General features: G+C 37.0%; 1 protein-coding gene across 2 annotated transcripts in view; it reads right to left on the bottom strand.

Annotated features, from left to right (window-relative positions):
* Positions 1-16,816, bottom strand: part of LOC145678505 (uncharacterized) — a 393,685-nt gene that overhangs the window by 36,487 nt on the left and 340,382 nt on the right. The window contains exon 13 of one of the 2 annotated variants that reach the window (XM_081748725.1): positions 15,516-15,702. In XM_081748725.1, the coding sequence (XP_081604851.1) occupies positions 15,516-15,702 (187 nt within the window). Of the gene's footprint in view, positions 1-15,515; positions 15,703-16,816 lie in introns of those variants that run through there. The other variant, XR_014130402.1, reaches the window with a different exon arrangement.

Raw genomic sequence — 16,816 nt, 5'->3', positions numbered from 1 at the left:
TATGAAAATGCGACGTTTGAAAAGTGATTTGACCTGTCATAGAATACATGCAGAAAAGTGGCCGTAGAATACATGCTTAAGAAAAGGTCAAAGTCCATGAAATAAGATGTTCATAGTTCGTATATTGGCAAGTATGAGACAGCAATGTTTGAAAACTGATTTAGTTGGTATGGTATTTAAAACTAGGAATATTTTATTAGGAAAATGGGAAACTGTGACCTTTGTGGGAATTGTTCTGCTTTCAACATCTTATAGTACAACATTAATCCAACCACAGATGCCACTGAAAACATGCGTTAAATGATTATTGAAGGTTTCGTTTCAACAAAAATGAAAATTTGGATGGTCATAAGGGGTCAAATATCACGAAGGGTTCGTTTTTCGTGTATTGCTGATATGGAACTATGCGAAATGTTAAATTGAATTCATATAATGTTTGAAAGTAAGCTCTCGGCTCATTTTTCTTGACTCGGAAAACCTTTTCTTTTTACATAACATGAATATGTAATTTTAATAAGTTTTTATAGAATGCGCATTATTGTGTTCAGGACATTCTAGGACATAGTAGGTCAGGCGCAAAATTTCCGGTCGCCAGGTCGCCATTGGCGACTGGAAATTCAGAGCTGGCGGCCAGTGTTCAGTAGAAATGATTTCTACTTAATCTTTCAGGGCTGCTCAGTTTCTGTTTCGCACAAAGGTAATTGCTACTGAGAAAACACGAAATGTGAAGTCTTCACAAGCGTTGTAATTCGTCCTTTTTTCCCCACCCTCAATCATTTTAAATATGTATATGAGTTGTCCAATTCAAAATTGATTATCCTGAGTCTGGTTTTGAAATGTTATACCCTGGTGTAATCTCTTTTTAAGTCAAATCAAAGGCCTTGGGAGGGAGGGGGGATGGAGACCTCATAATTTATACGTTGAGAGATACTGGCGACCAACATTTTTGGATTGGCGAGTATGTCTGACTTTGAAATTTTGCGCCCTGTAGTAGGTGCACGATTTTCCTTTGTTTCCTAGGTTATAAAAAGCATATTATTTGGGTAGCATATTCCACTGAAAATATCACAGGTAAATGCAAATCACTCAGGAGTTCTCCAAAAAAAGAAATTTCCTGAGAGCAGACTGTACTATAGATTGTTCGTTATTTTTTTGTATGCATATCCATTGAAATAGGATAATGCATTGAAAATAAACTGTTTCCAAACAATGCATTGTGTTGAGAAGTTTGAGGGAAGAACAAAGATGTCCCGTATTTTCATGAAAACTAATATGGCAGCCGTAATATTGCCTTGATGCTTACCCAGGAAATTGAGAAGAAAATAAAAATAACTCCACTGGAAATAAATTGCTTAGGAAGAGACGAAATCTTATCGTTTATTTACACCCCTTCGCGAGTGAAGCATAAACACGGTCTGGGCTCACGTCAAATAATCAGTCTGTTTCGTTCAGAAGGGTGGTTTGGTGTTACACGAATGATAATCTAGTTGGACAGAGACAGTGTGGCAGTAGAGTGAGGAGTTGAACTTAATATTAAATGAATTAGTGAATCTTGTGTGTCCTGTGATTGTGTAAGAAAATAAAAACTGTTGTATTTCTTATTTTCCCTATACTCATAGATCTACGTGTTTTTAAGTGTGTGTGTGTGTGTAATTGTGTAAGTCACAATGGATACTCTAACAATGGAACAACGTGCCGATTTGCTTGAGTGTTACGTTCTTAGTAGGAAGTCGGTTACAAAAACGCGGAGAAAGGCGCTTGCACAGTGGGATGTGACAATAAGCAATACCTAAATTCTTCGTGTTTGCAAACAGTTTCGGAATAACTGTTTTAGCAAGGAACATCTTGCTCAGCGACAACGAAAGGCAGGACGACCTGTAAGGATCTCTACCGAGGGCACTAAACGCAAAATGGTTCGTTCTGTGCTTAATTCACCAAGAAAATCAATCCGTCGCCGCAGTATTGCACTCAATGTTAAAAGAGATTCGCTGAGTAGGGTATTGCGTGTGCTTGAGGTTAAGGCGTACAGAATGAAGATTGTACATAAATTACAAGATGATGATTTTGGTACCAGAATTTTATTTTGTAACTGGTTGATAGACAAATTAAATGAAAATCACATGTTTTTATTTCAAATTATGTCAGATGAAGCTGAGATTTTTTAAATGGAACGGTGTCTTCATCACATGCACAGTTCTGGGCACCTAGTCCACCGCCGGAAAGAATTAAACGATATGCAGATAAGGGGTATTATGGTATGGATGGGACTACCAGCAATTAGTGTCATAGGGCCGTTTTTCTTCGAAGGAAACGTTAATCAACTTGCATACCAAATATGTTGCGAGAATTACTTTTCCCTCAACTTGATCGCTTAAATCTTGATCCACACAATGATATGTGGTTTCAATAGGATGGTGCTCCAGCACATCGTACTAGGTCAACATTACAAATTTTAAGAGGACGGTTTGAAAACCGTTTAATAAGTATGGGTTTTGATGTTGAGTGGCCAGCTAGAAGTCCTGATCTAACCCTCTGTGACTTCTTTCTGTGAGAATTTCTTAAGCAAGAAGTTTACAAAACTCCTTCAGCAATACTAGAACAACTTCGACAATCGATACAGCATGTCGTTGAACAGATAACTCCGGACACTTTTGAAAAAATGTTCGCGAAGACCCTTATACACAGAGTAAACTTTATGTTTAGCACATCACGGAGGTCACGTGGAATAAATTGCACTATACTAAAAAGATTTACAGTTTAAAAGAACGTCAGTATTTGTTGTACAGATAAGACAATATTTCAAATATTTCTGTGTAGTAAATAGCTATTAATATGTTTCAATAAGAAAAAGACATTTTGAATGGTTTCGCAAAGGTAAGTAATTAACAAAAGGTGGAACTCATACTATGTTCTATTCATTGTTTTAAACATCACAGAAACAGATACATACCATTGACTGCAGTACATGAATTAGGCTTCTTCACCTTATGGCAATATTGACCTTTTCATTATGGTCATGTGCACCCTTGGAAGGACTTTTCTGCATGTGTTCTATGACAGCTCAAATCCTTATTTCCAATGTCACAGTTTCATATTTGCTAATACATCGAACATGAAATTTTAACCTTTCATGAAATTGTTGACCTTCTTCCTATGCCCATACACACCCTTTGGACGGACCCTTAAGCAGGTATTTTATGGTAGCTCAAACCATTTTTCAAACGTTGCAGTTCCATACTTGCTTACATATCAAACATGAAAATTTAACTACGTGAACTTTGACCTTTTATGACATTGTTGACCTTTTCCTATGCCCATACACACTCCTTGGAAGGATCTTTATGTATGTGTTCTATGGCAGCTCAAATCATTATTTCCAACGTCACAGTTTCTTGTTACCATATCAAATATGACATTTTAACTACGTGACCTTTGACCTATGATGATATTGCTGACCTCTTCGCTTTGCTAAAAAGGATGTTCGGTAGATCGTTTATGCATATGCTTTTTAACATTATCTTCAACCTAATTAATTCTGTATCATAAGCTGTTGAAAAGGGAGCTTTTTCCGCAACGGTCACAGATGACCTGCTAGAGGTCACCGTGTCACGATTGCCCACATTTCTCATTACCACATTGTTCCGGATCAGAATTTACCCATTTTTGCTACCGGAGATGGATATTCAGAAAAATGTGAGACTACTATTTAACATTGAAATTCCGTATGGAAAAAAATCACATTTTGACTTTTGATCCTTTAACTCCGCAGACTAAAACACCCATGATCTCGTTTTGTTATCAAACAAATCTTATGACCTTTCTTTAAATTGCCTGCAAATTTCACAGTTCTAGCTTTTACGAGTGCTGAGTACTATGAAATTAAATTTTGCACACAAGAATTATGGGACAGTGTATATTATATTATATATATAAGGAAATATAGAAAAGGCTTCACGTTTGTACGACTTGGCTAAGTTAGAAAGTTGTCAACTACCGTCTAGTACATAAAACACACAACAAAACTTACGACAAAAATAGCAGAAAAGTTTAAACAAATAAAATCCAATGGGATTCGAACAAGGTTCGAAAGTATTGCATAAAAAACCTATCGTAAAAACTGCAGAATGTACGCCAATTGTATTGATAGATAACGAACTCAAACTACCTTTCTGTTTTCCACGATTTTCTTTTTTTCTTTTTTTTTTTTCCACGATCACGATGGATCCTACATGATTTGACTCCGGGCAAGAAGGCAACGTGAGCAGACACCTGTTTCTTTGTTGTCTCGTCTGAGGAAGGAGCTATTTCTGGACAGAGTGTTGACATGTGATGAGAGGTGGGTCCTGTACGAAGCTCTACGGAGCCGTCATCATTGGTTAGCATCCCATGAACTAGTTCAAAAACAGCCAAAACCAGCACTACACTAGAAGAAGGTCCTCCTGTGTGTTTGGTGGACTCCTCGCGGCATCGTGCTTCGGGAACTGCTACCAGCTGGTCAGAGCATCAATGCAACTGTATACTGTCAGCAGTTGAGCCGTGTTCAAGAAAAACTCTGGAACCAGCACTTCTGAATCGTAAAGGGGTTCTCCTGTTACAGGACAACGCTAAGCCCCACGTTGCTAGGATGACTCGGGACACCATTCTACGCCTTGGATGGGAAACACTATTGCATCCGCCATACTTCCCAGACATTGAACCGTCCGATTATCACTTATTCCATTCCTTGGACAATCACCTTAGATTACGCCAGTTCGAATTCCTAGTAGAGAGGCAAAATGCACTTGATACCTTCTTTGCTTTAAGGCCCACCAAGTTCTACCGTGATGGAATCCATAGCCTTTCAGAACGTTGGCAGAAGGTCGTCGATGTTGATGGGGACTTTTTTCTTGATCTTCCAGGTACGTCTTAGGTGACATATCGATGTTTGATGAAAAAGCGACAGAACTTTCTTGCTTACCTTTATATTAAAATACCCTAGTGTTGACTGCAAATTTCGGATAAAGTTGCAAATGTGTGACACCAGCAAATAATAATTACAGACAAGGAGGTAGGAAATTTCTTCGAATGAAAGGCAAAAATATTTAGTAGTTAATAATAATACGGATAATAATCCTGCCTGCCTTCTCTTTCACAGAAAGTTCTAACGTCCCTGTCTGTAACTATTATTTGCTCATGTCATAAATTTACTACCGTATCTATATCTTTGTAACCACGGCTCATAATTATTATCAGCGTAAGTTTTTTTGGGTTTCAATTGTCGCAAAATTAGAAGCCTTCGCAAACGACGCTTTGTCACTAATCACTTCGCTTTCACGTAAGAAATGCAATTTTTCCACCGAATATTTCAGATCAAACGACCATTTTCTATAAATCACAAATAGTTGGAGATACAAGGATGTAACAAAAAATTAAACAAATATATCAGAGGACGCATCAAAAAGGGGCCCTCTGCCTGCTCCACAGAGTCTCTTCCGAAAATTTTATATGGCAAGTTATTTTTTTTTTTACATCATTGAAAAAGATATACGAACACTTTTTTTTTTTCATTTGTTGTACCACTTACGAAATGGCCACCATTTAATTAATTGTGAAATCCTGCAGATTCGCAAACGGTTTAGGTAAAAGGAAAAAATAAAACGTGAGATAGAAAATATATAGAAAGCATTATTAGAGTGCTCTGCTTGCCTCACAGGCCTCATATCATGGAAACCATGACGAGTATCTGAAAATTTTAAATGGTAATGTGATTTGGTACAACAATGAAAAGATCAGGGCTATCAAATACATTTTTATGCAAAAGATTTTTGAGGGAGGCACTGTTTACGAAATGGCCCCTATTTAATCATCTGGTTAGCTTTATCAGACTGTGCAATAATTCACAATTCAAAGGTAACTATTTCATAAACTCTAACCCACATGAAAAATATTTTCCTACAAGAGTTGATTATTTTCTATGTGTTTTTACATGACCTAAATAACTACATGTTTTGCCGTTTAAAAATTTTTGGGTCATCTCCCGAAGCCCTACGATTGGACGTCCTGTGAGGAAAGCAGATCACCTCACTCAATGCGCCCTCTGACATTCTATATAATTTTTTTTTATTCTATTATTTTCTACTCTGTGCTTTTCAAGCGGTGAATCAAATAAAAGAAGTTCCTACGAAAGTAATTTGTTTCTCCTTCCAATGAGGTAAAAACTTCAGTTATTTAAAATTATAGGTAAATCCCATCCATCGGGGGGGATGATAGCGGACCTTCTGGGGCAAGCTGGTCTCCGTTCAACATGTCCCCCGAAATTTTTTAAAATTCATTTTTTGTTACATTCTTTTATCTCCAACAATTTGTGACTTATAAAACAGAATATTTTATCTGAAACACCCAGTGTATAAACAGAGCCATTTGTGTGTGTGAAAGTGAACTAGTTATAATACATTCGCAAGCTAAGATAGATCATTGATTCTAAATGTTGATAATCCATAAATGGATTGGTGCGATTCAAATGTATGTATCTGCCTTTGGTGGGAAACCGCCCCCTATAATACAACCAATGGATGGACTGAGGCCACGCATACTATGTTACAAACTCTATACACGTTCAAAAAACAGGTTGGAATGTCAAGTCAGACAAGAGGCACCGTATTGTTGATAAGGGCTATGTAAAAGTTCACCGTTGGGAATACACAATTCCAAGTGATTTTCCTTTATGAATTCAAACTGGGTCACTGCACATCTAGTCGGGATAAAACTGAGAAGTTGATTTGGACAAAGAGTGGTGAATAAACGTACCATAGGCCGTTAGTGTATAAAATTGCGTGCCGGTTAACAAATTAAAAATTGAGACCCACGATTAACGACGAACAGCACGTTCTCATTACCTCCTCAAGAACACTGTGGGAACTGCCCCTCGGAAATGTATTCAGGCTATTACAGAAGAATTAGCCATACATCATATGACTGTCGTACGGCGGATCTGTGCAATCGGCAAGGTTTAAAAGGTAAACTCAAAAGTTGCGACATGACCTGACACCAGCCAACTGAAGGACCACTGCTATCTGGATGTGTGTAATTCGCTAAGTGTGCGGAATAACTTCGAAAAAATTTCCTGCACCGCAATATCACTTTTGGTTAAAGACGGATTTGCTATGGCAATTACAGTATAAACTGTTTTGGATCGTGATGAACACTCATAATGATTTCCAAAATCTTTTCTCCATCTGCAGAAGGTTTCCTTGCTACTATTCTCATCTATGGTGGCATCATACCTTTCTCTGTCGAGGTAAAACCATCGTTGTAATGTTGAACTCCGTCAAATGCATTGCAAATCTATCCACAACATTCACTCAACACATACGATGTTTTAATGTTTTCTTCGATGCACGCCTATATAGGCACTTCAGTACACATCCTAAAAGGACGGTGTAGACTATAAACGATCTGCAGTATGAAATCCTTCCTCACTTACCCTATTCTCTTGAAATCTCACCGATTGCCACCTCTTCTTCTGGTACGGGAGACCTGTGTTCGGTTCCCAGCAGGAGCTAAGGTGGTTTGGATTCCATGTTCTTCATCTCATTTCATATACCTTTTCTGCTATTTAAAAAACCTCTTAATCCAACCAACTACCTCTTCTGGTATCTAGATTACTTCTTGGCAGGGTAAGAACTTTCCTGGTGTCCGGCCAGTACAACGTGCGGTGAACGACTTCATTCAACCGTAGACTAGATACTTCGTTTGTCAGGGAGTCCAATGGTTAGTTGAATTATGTCTAAATTATGTCGCTCTAGCCTTAGACTGATGATTAACCTGTAATTAGATTTTCATTTTCTTCACCCTTTGAAAGGCCATTTTAGTTGCACCAACTCAATATTAATAACGTATCTTGGATACCTTGGTAACATTATATTTTTAGTTTGACTTATTAGTTTCGTTCAGTTCATTTGGCATATCTCTTTTCGCCGACGTGATGTCCATGCTTTAACGCTGGATCAAAATACATTAGATACAATCAGATCCGCGATCATACACTTTAGTTGTTTGGCCACAAAGAGGCACATGGAATTTTCTTAGGCATATTGCGATAGGCATAATCTTTAAAAACATATTTTTAAAAAAGAATACGCACCGGAAAAAAGTATTATCCATAACCCAAGAAACTGAATGAAAATTGTTAATGTTGAATGAATGTTGTTGTAGCCATTTAATATCAGTATTTCACACTACTATGTGTTTTAGAATAGTGTAGTTCTGGTACATGCTTATGCTATCCTTTCGAAGGCTCGTGTTTCACGCACCTAAACCTGTGAAATGTATTTATTTTAAAAAAATAAATCATCCTTCTTTCCCTAGCCAAACTTGTAGTTGTGATCAAACTTCTAATTTATGGTCCAGGTCAGCCGAACTGGCGTTTTGCGTCAGTCTATGAGTCCGCAATGTCATCCAGCGGGCGAATGTTGCATGTAACAAAGGTACTCGTTCACTAACATCATCCAGTATGTTATAACAATATAAAAAATGACACTAATACAATCTCTAATGTATGTGTCTTATTAATAGCACTATTTTTTGTTACAAATATGGTACATGGATCACACACCAACCAAATAAATGTTGATATATTGTAGATCAGTTGACACAGTTATGCCGTTTATAACTACATTCAGATCCATCCAAGGATCGAACTTGGAGCTTTGCAAACCTACGGCCAATGCTCAACCATTTTCTTTTCTTTTCTTTTTTTTAATTTTTTAGTCTCGCACAAGGAAACAATTACGTATTATGAACCAATTCATGAAATGTACATATGAAGTACATGGTGGGCCAGTGATACAGAGCTTACTTCTGATGCTAAGCGTCCTTGACTCGATTCGGGAATGTGTTCGTGACTTTTCTCGGGACTTCCTGATTTCCTCCTATTACCTCAATTGCACTAATTATTTTATGATTAATATGCATTTATTATCTCCCTGCTTTAACCTACATGGGACAACTGCTGTACGCTGAATTAATAATTATGCGTCACCATACAAAGAATAATGTATGAACATTGTTAGCCATTGAGAAATTTTATGCTCTAATTCGGAAGATTATGGTTAGATGCTCATGAAATTAAACCGGAACCGGAAAAAAATACTATTTAAAACAAACAAACAAAAACATTAAAATCAGGTAGAGTTGTGTCGAAGACTTATGATTGAAGATACACAAAACACACTGTATATACACAAACGGATCGAATTGAGATCATCATTTTTATGAAGTCGGTTTACAAAGACGTATCTCACTGTCAGTTCAAAAGGTCAGAGATGCTACACAGTGTCTACATTAAGGAATTCAAGATGCCGTAGCTCAACGGATTTCAAAGTTAAGAATCTAACACTTTGAGTAACTTAATGCACCTATAACATGTTATTCTATATTGTTGTATATGATCTCTAAATCTGAAATAACCATATTACTTTAAAGTGTCTATTATCGAGAACGACTATTTTGTTTCCCTGACATTTAAGTGTTTTTTTTAATAATTTCCCTGTCATTAAAAAACTTTTGGGCCATCCAGGAAAGTGACATTTGAATGACAATACAGTCGAATAGAGGTGGCAAGTACATTTTATTAGCTTATCGACCCGGTGTGTCAAACAGGAGGCAATTTGCAAGTTGTAAGGCGCTATTACCCTTCACCCCTTCCACAATAAGTGCTCTTATCTTGCAAACTGCACATGTTTTACCTTATCATTGTGCTGAGCACCCAACGAAACTCCCAATACCAAAAATGCAACATCCATCTCAAGAAATGGTTACTTCAAACTTTGCAAAATCTGTTCAATTTTGAATTTTTAACGCTCGTAATACAAACATGCTTGCGATCGAGGATTTCTCCGTTTGCGTAATTATTTCATATGTAAAAACGAACATAGTGTCGATATGAAGTTAGAGTAACGCCCCGCGATCTTCCCTAGTAAGAAATGGAGGGGGGAGAAAGGAAAGGAAATACAGAATGAGACTGGATCCAATACTGTGCGAGTTTGTAATTCACAAACGGGGAATTTGTTGGACGAGGTTTTTACTATACATTCAAATTTTCTAGCAGTAGTGTCCTTCGAGTCTCAAAAGAAAAATTTTTCTGTTTATTTCTATATCTGCGTACGAAATGCGTACACAGAACCAAATATATGTTTGGTAGATATTTTAGACACTAGGTTTAAACCAATACGATTGAACATTTTACTCTCTTCTCCATCTCCTTTCGTGGAAATTCTGAATTTCCTTACGCTATTACGGGAATCTCTCGAAAGTGCGATTCCAAGGAGTCACTCAACCGAACTCAACTTTGTTTCTTGATAGTTTTAAAGAACACTTTCACACAAGGAATGCTTTATAGTATCTCCGCTTACTAATCACTCAACTTTAGCCAAAAGTGGAAGAAAAACCTAATAAATGTGGAGTCGTTAACTACAATATACGCGCAAAATTAAATGAGCATGAATGTACATGTAGTAGTGTGTGTATATATATAGAGAGAAGTTTTGCAAAACAAACTAAATTATTTAATAAAACATCTCCTTCCTAATAGGCCTACTTAAAGTCCTTGACTTTTCCAACATTTCCGGGTCGGTGGTAACCCTGAAATTTTGTACAAGTTTTCTCCTTGCACGTGGACAGCAAATAAGGCGAGGTTTTGGGATTGTATATCCTACGGGAGGATACAGAACTTAAAAAGTTCCTTTCGGCGCTCGCCAGATCTCTGAAACGAATAGATGCACAACTTGAAACTTTGTACAGATGTTCTTGTATCCTACGTTCCAAATAGAGGAAGGTTTCGGGAATTGCATATTTTAATGCGGATGAGGGCTTAAACAGTTTCTTTTGGCGTTCACCAGATCTCCGAAACTACTACACTAGAACCTTGAAATTCTATACAATGTTCTCTTCGCACCCTAAATTGAAAATATGGCGTGGTTTTGTGGATTGCGTATCCGAAGGGTGAGAGGGGCTTAAATAGTATTTTTGTTTGTTTGTCGGCGCTTTACCAGTTTCGAAACGATCAGACGCAGAACTTTGAAAGTTGGTATAAACGTTCTTCTTGCATCCTACGCTAGAAATAGGCAAAGTTTTGGAAATTATATTCTGCGAGGATGGGGGTTTAAATACATTTTGGCGTGTTTGTGTTATTTGCTTGCATTTGATATCAGACACACAGGAATGAAACGCAAGAAGAGGAAGAGATTACAAATACTGTCCGTGGTAACATGTTAGGTATACGCTAGTATTGTATATTTGTGATGTTATGAAATATTTGGAAAACCAAGGGTATTTGGAATGATGTATGGCTACAGGTACAGGTATATAAATTGTAGATTTGAGGACAATGTAACTATAACTAAGAGAAAAAGTGGATAAATGACGCATGCCGGAGATAAATTTTAAAGTTTTGTATTATTATTATTATTATTTTAAAAAACTAGCAATCTACTTATATCTGAAAATACAACCATAGACGAAGAATTTGGTGATTGCTCGATATTTATCAATCCATCACTTACAGAACTATATTAATAGGCCTTACCATTGTATGTCACAATGTGCTGATGCAAAGTATTCAAAAGGCCGTGGTGGCACAGTGGTAGAGTGCTTACCTATGATGCGTGGGATTCCTTGCTTGATCCCAGCCACTGCGAAGTGGGTTTTGTGGTGAACAAACATCGTATGCGTGAATTATTCCGTTTCCTCTCACTTTCTTCATTACATCATTTCGTTATCACCTTCATCAGCTTCCTTAGTGTCGAGCATAATCGTGGAATGCTTTAAAAAAATCAAACTCCTGCATACTTAGTATACTATTTCTAAATCAATATAGAAAGAATTATGTTTATAGGAACAGGAGAATGCCTATATTCAAAAATAATGAATATTTTAGTAACGTTAAAAATGTATGTTTCAACACACAGTAATTAATAGGCAAAACTTACTCCGCACGAATTCTAACGTTAGTCAAATACGTGTGCGCCTAGGAGTTAATTTTGCATCAAACAAAACAATACCAATTTCAAAAGCAATCAAGATAGCCAGCTCAAATCAAATCTACAATTAGAAGTACTGTAGGTTTAAAGGAACTTGTTTAATTGTAGAAACTACTATAGGAAAGCGAAGCGACTAACACAAAAAGCAAATGGAAATGAACACTTCGTTATTCCAGTTTCTTCCTCCAAGCCGACTTGTTGTATCTTTTAAAGTTATTTACAAGTATTCAATTGAGTCTAGCCAAGAAGAGGAGGTGGTTATGCATGTGACTGATGTTTCAGTGTATAAACAAGTTTGCCCGTCGTAGCACACTGTATTTCCTTCTCTCTTCTTATTTCTATTATTTCCGACCAACATATTCAGATAAGGTGCTCAGAAGCACCATGGAAGAGGATCTCAGAACGCTGTTCTTCTGTAATTCCAGACAAATCAGGCATACTGTCATTGTTCGATGACTATGCGCAAGCGATAAGATGAGAAAGTCGGACTTATGGGCGCCACATGAGTTGACAACAGCCACATAGGATCGGCATCCGAGGTGCGCAGTTCTCTGAGTGTACGGAATAACCAGAAAGGTGTCCTACGTCAGATTGTCACTGTTGATAAAAATGGATTTGCTACAACAATTGCATATGTCAGGAGAGAAACTGAACCGTGATTTATATCCAGGGAGGTTTCCACCCCTCCAACCACAGAAGCTGTTTTCCTGAGATAATGGTCTATGGTGAGGTGATCTATCATGTCATTCTCCGTTGAAGCGAAAGTTACAATGTTGGAATGCAATACACTGAAATTTGTTCGCAGGCATCCAGCAATGGTCAACAGACGTGATGTCTTTAGGTTGCATGAAAATGCACTCACAGGTACTCAAAGGACGGCGAAGAATTTTCACAGAGCTGCAGTATGAAACTTCATCCGCAGTATTCTCCTATCATTTCTTCATCCGACTAACCACCTCTTTCGACATCTCGATCACTTCTTGACTCAATAACTTCCCTGATGACAAAGTGTGCAGCGTGCGGTTGAGGACTTCGCATCGCAGACAGATACTATTTGCCCAAACACGTATTCTAGTTTCCTATTTCTCTCTCTCTCTTTAAATGTACACTCATGTCCAAAATTATTATCGCATGTCTATAAATATGTTGTTCTAGGAATACAATTTGGTAACGAATTCGCCCGGTATTTCTAATAATGTTAGTATGTGTATAATCGGCAAAGACAAGTATGTGGAAAATTTCATGTCAAAAGAGAAGTAAATAAGAACAATAAAACGAAAATAAAACTTTCTTGTCCATTTAGCAAAATTCTGTTTTACTCATTCTAATTTTCGTATTTATAATTCTTTTCATTTGAAATTTACCACAAATATACATTTCCCGATTATACACATAGTATCAGTATTAAAAGTATCCTGCAAAATCATCAAATTATATTCTTACAAGAAGACAGTTATAGATATACGACAATCATTTTAGGCATGAGTGCACATACGTTAGTAATATTTCAATTGCATCAATTTGTTACGAAATATTAAATTTGTATCTGTGTTAGAAGCCAATTTTTTGTGTATGGCAAAGCTAAAAATGAAATGAGGACATTGGCAAGATTTATTAAATGTTTCATCTAAAGCGGTGTTAAAGTATATAAAGCAAGCATAGTTGGAAAAAATAATGAAAAAAAAAAAAAATAACGTATTAAAATTAAAGATTATGAAAAAATAATTAAGTAAAGAACAAAGTAATGGTTAAACTTAAAATTAGTTTCAAAATTAATATACTTAAATTAAAATTAAAAACGACACTTTTAACTGTTATGCAATGTCTGAATTGTCTTCATTTGTGAACAATGTATGATTTAATAGATAAAACTAAGGGTGTTGATAAAATTAATAGATTATTATAAAAAGTTACTATTTTAATACAAAACTGATGATTAATAAAAAACAAATTAAAATGATACAAAATTGAAAAACAAATTACCAATTAACACTAGAAGAACGGGATGAGTTAAGTTGGTCCATTGACTAATTTTCTAGTAGAATCACCAATGTCATTTATCATGCAATTTCCTTCTACTCTTGTGACTTTACCCCCCCCCCCCTTCCTTTTTTTTTTAAGTATTCTATTATAAGTGGATTAGACATTCAGAATACTTTGTATCGCCTGAGGAAAAGAGGAACGGAAAAACGAAATTTCACTTGTTTTCCAGTAAGAAAAGAAGTTACCCCTTCTCCATAGACAACTAAATTGAGTGCGCACACAATTTGAAGTGTAAATGAACCTAACAAACAATAGAATCGGCTGATATTTTATTTAGTGCATTATTAAGCATCGAGGCTATGCGAGACTTGGACCTGTAGTTTAACAGAGGATCCAACTACCCCCCTCACCCCCCATGGAAGGCTTTGACATGGAAATACTATCAGTACGCGTGAACCGTGCTTAGGACAGCCTGCGTGATTTCGTACTCAGGACGTAATGATGCGATCCACCAAATCTTGGCCTTCCTTGTCATCATTCCAATGTTTTACACCGGCTGAGCGTCTCAGCGCCGTGCTGTGCTTACAGCCTTCTGTAGATATTCGCTGATATTACTCGTTCGTTCACAAGAAACTCCACCACGCACTCAATGTTTTCTGACGTCGTGATTAATGGTGTCTGGACTTCCCTGTGCCATGTGCGCCATTTCTACTGTGTATAGATTCCCTTTATATACCTGTAAATTGAAAGTCCCGGTTTGATTTGAATGTCCCTCCTCTATGTATAGTTAGAACAAAAGAATCCTGAAGTAGATTAGAAAGTTAATTACTTATCAAAAGAACTATCCTGTATTTGATACCAGTTTGACCTTACAAATGAGTTCATTACATAGCATTAGCAATATATGGTTATCTCCGGTTTAGTTTCAGAATAAGTGAAAAGAAGAAAATAAAAACAGTAGGCTGAACGTGTAATAGTTTCAAACCAAGACCGCTGGTTTTCTTGACCTTTGCTAAAGCGGTTCCAGCTCCCACTGTAGTTCACACACATATGATTAGTACCTCGGTTTGTTCCGATTGAACAGCTTTTTAGATACCGGTGCTTATGTAACACTATAATGTTTCTGTCGGGAGTAACAGGTATCATTTTCATAAATACCAATCCCAAATTTCCTTATAGAAGAAATTTGCCAGCTAAGCCCTGGAACCTTCGTAAGTTGAGCAGAATGTAAAATTTACTCAAAAATAACCTAACCTATACATATGAGGCTACTTTCTTTATTGTATTGTTGCGTAAATGAGTGGCCACTGAAAATTCTCTAACCAAGAAGCGCAGAATAAGACTTCATACAGAACCTTGTTTTAGGTTTGTAGTCAATATGTAAGCCCTGTCTGTTAGCTTCCCATGTCTCCCTGCTTTCGCCCTCTTCTCAGGTTCCGCTGAAGGAGATTGCGTCGATATTACAAGCAAAATACAAAAGAAAACTTTTATGGAATTTGAATTGGATGATCTTACCTTCTTCTTCTTCTTTGTTTTAGTTTTATAACGCTTCTCCTTGGGTAGCTTCCGAGGAGGTGGCGGTGGCGAAGACATCTCTTCGCCGCCCGATGGGGATGTACCTTCACCTGGTCGTATACCATCGGCAAAGGACACAGTCTTCCTCTTTAATTCCGGACTCTCCTCTACCATTATCGGTTTCTCTCTGTGAAGTAGAAATTAGAAAAACGATAATAATGTATGATTCTAAACATCAGTCTTCTTAATTAAAAGTTGAGAATTACAATGGTTGCACATCACTTTTGAATTATTATTATTTAAGTGTAGTTATGCAATGCGACGATACTAGGTATTCGGATTCTTCCCGACCCTCCTTCACACATACACGAAACCTGAATATTCGGCTTGAATTAGGCCGTACTTTGAAGAAAAGAAAGAAGCAAAAAAGTAGGACTAAATCAACAAAAGATATTGTGCGAAATTTAAGTGTAAATATGTTTTAAATCTAAACTCACCACTCTGCCGCTATAGCCCACTGAAATTCTTGTATATTGGATAGCATTCTCTACTAAGTGACCGTGGATGCCATTGCTGTTATTTCCAGCTCGTCGCTCCTTAATTCAAATAGTTTCTGAACAATGCGACCATCACTGGGAATCGAACCCACGAATCCTCAGAAAACAAGGACATATTATACTTATGCATTACAATGTTCATAAACATAAGACATATTTCTTACCACGAACAAGCGGCACACACGGTGAAATCCAGAAGCTCCCTCGCGGAACAGAGCTAATGTTGCGGAGTTGAGTATTCCCTGGTCGAGCTCGGCCACCGAATATGGCGATCTCTATGCTTTAGATGATGGGCTACTTTCCACTTAACTTGATTTAGATCCTGCCAGTAGTTACCGAAAAAGGAAATAGTAATAGTAGTAGTTGCAGTACCACATACACACAAACTGAAACTATAAGTCCCCGTAAGAGTTAATTGAAGCTGGAAATTGCGTGCTCAACTTCTTATGTGAAAGCCTAGAGAATTCGTTTTAGTGCCTACTTTTCGTGAAATTTTAAGGGCAATTTTCATATATACAAACCAATCTGACAGTGGTACTTTTTCATAGCTAATACAGAAATACCAAAAATGTGCGCAACGTACCGAATGGCTTTCACAAGCATACAATAAATTAAACATTTTAAAGATGACAAAAACGCCCATCGACTAAGATACCAGACCTGAACGATCTTCTACATCAAGAGACGACTAAGATTTACACAATTCGTGATATTCATAAAAATCGTCGTTCAACTGTCCGATAA

Source organism: Thermobia domestica, chromosome 2, assembly GCF_964235325.1.
Source record: "Thermobia domestica chromosome 2, izTheDome1.hap1.1, whole genome shotgun sequence".
Taxonomy (NCBI): domain Eukaryota; kingdom Metazoa; phylum Arthropoda; class Insecta; order Zygentoma; family Lepismatidae; genus Thermobia; species Thermobia domestica.
The sequence above is the reverse complement of the archived record's forward strand: the minus strand, read 5'-3'. Positions and strand labels throughout refer to the sequence as shown.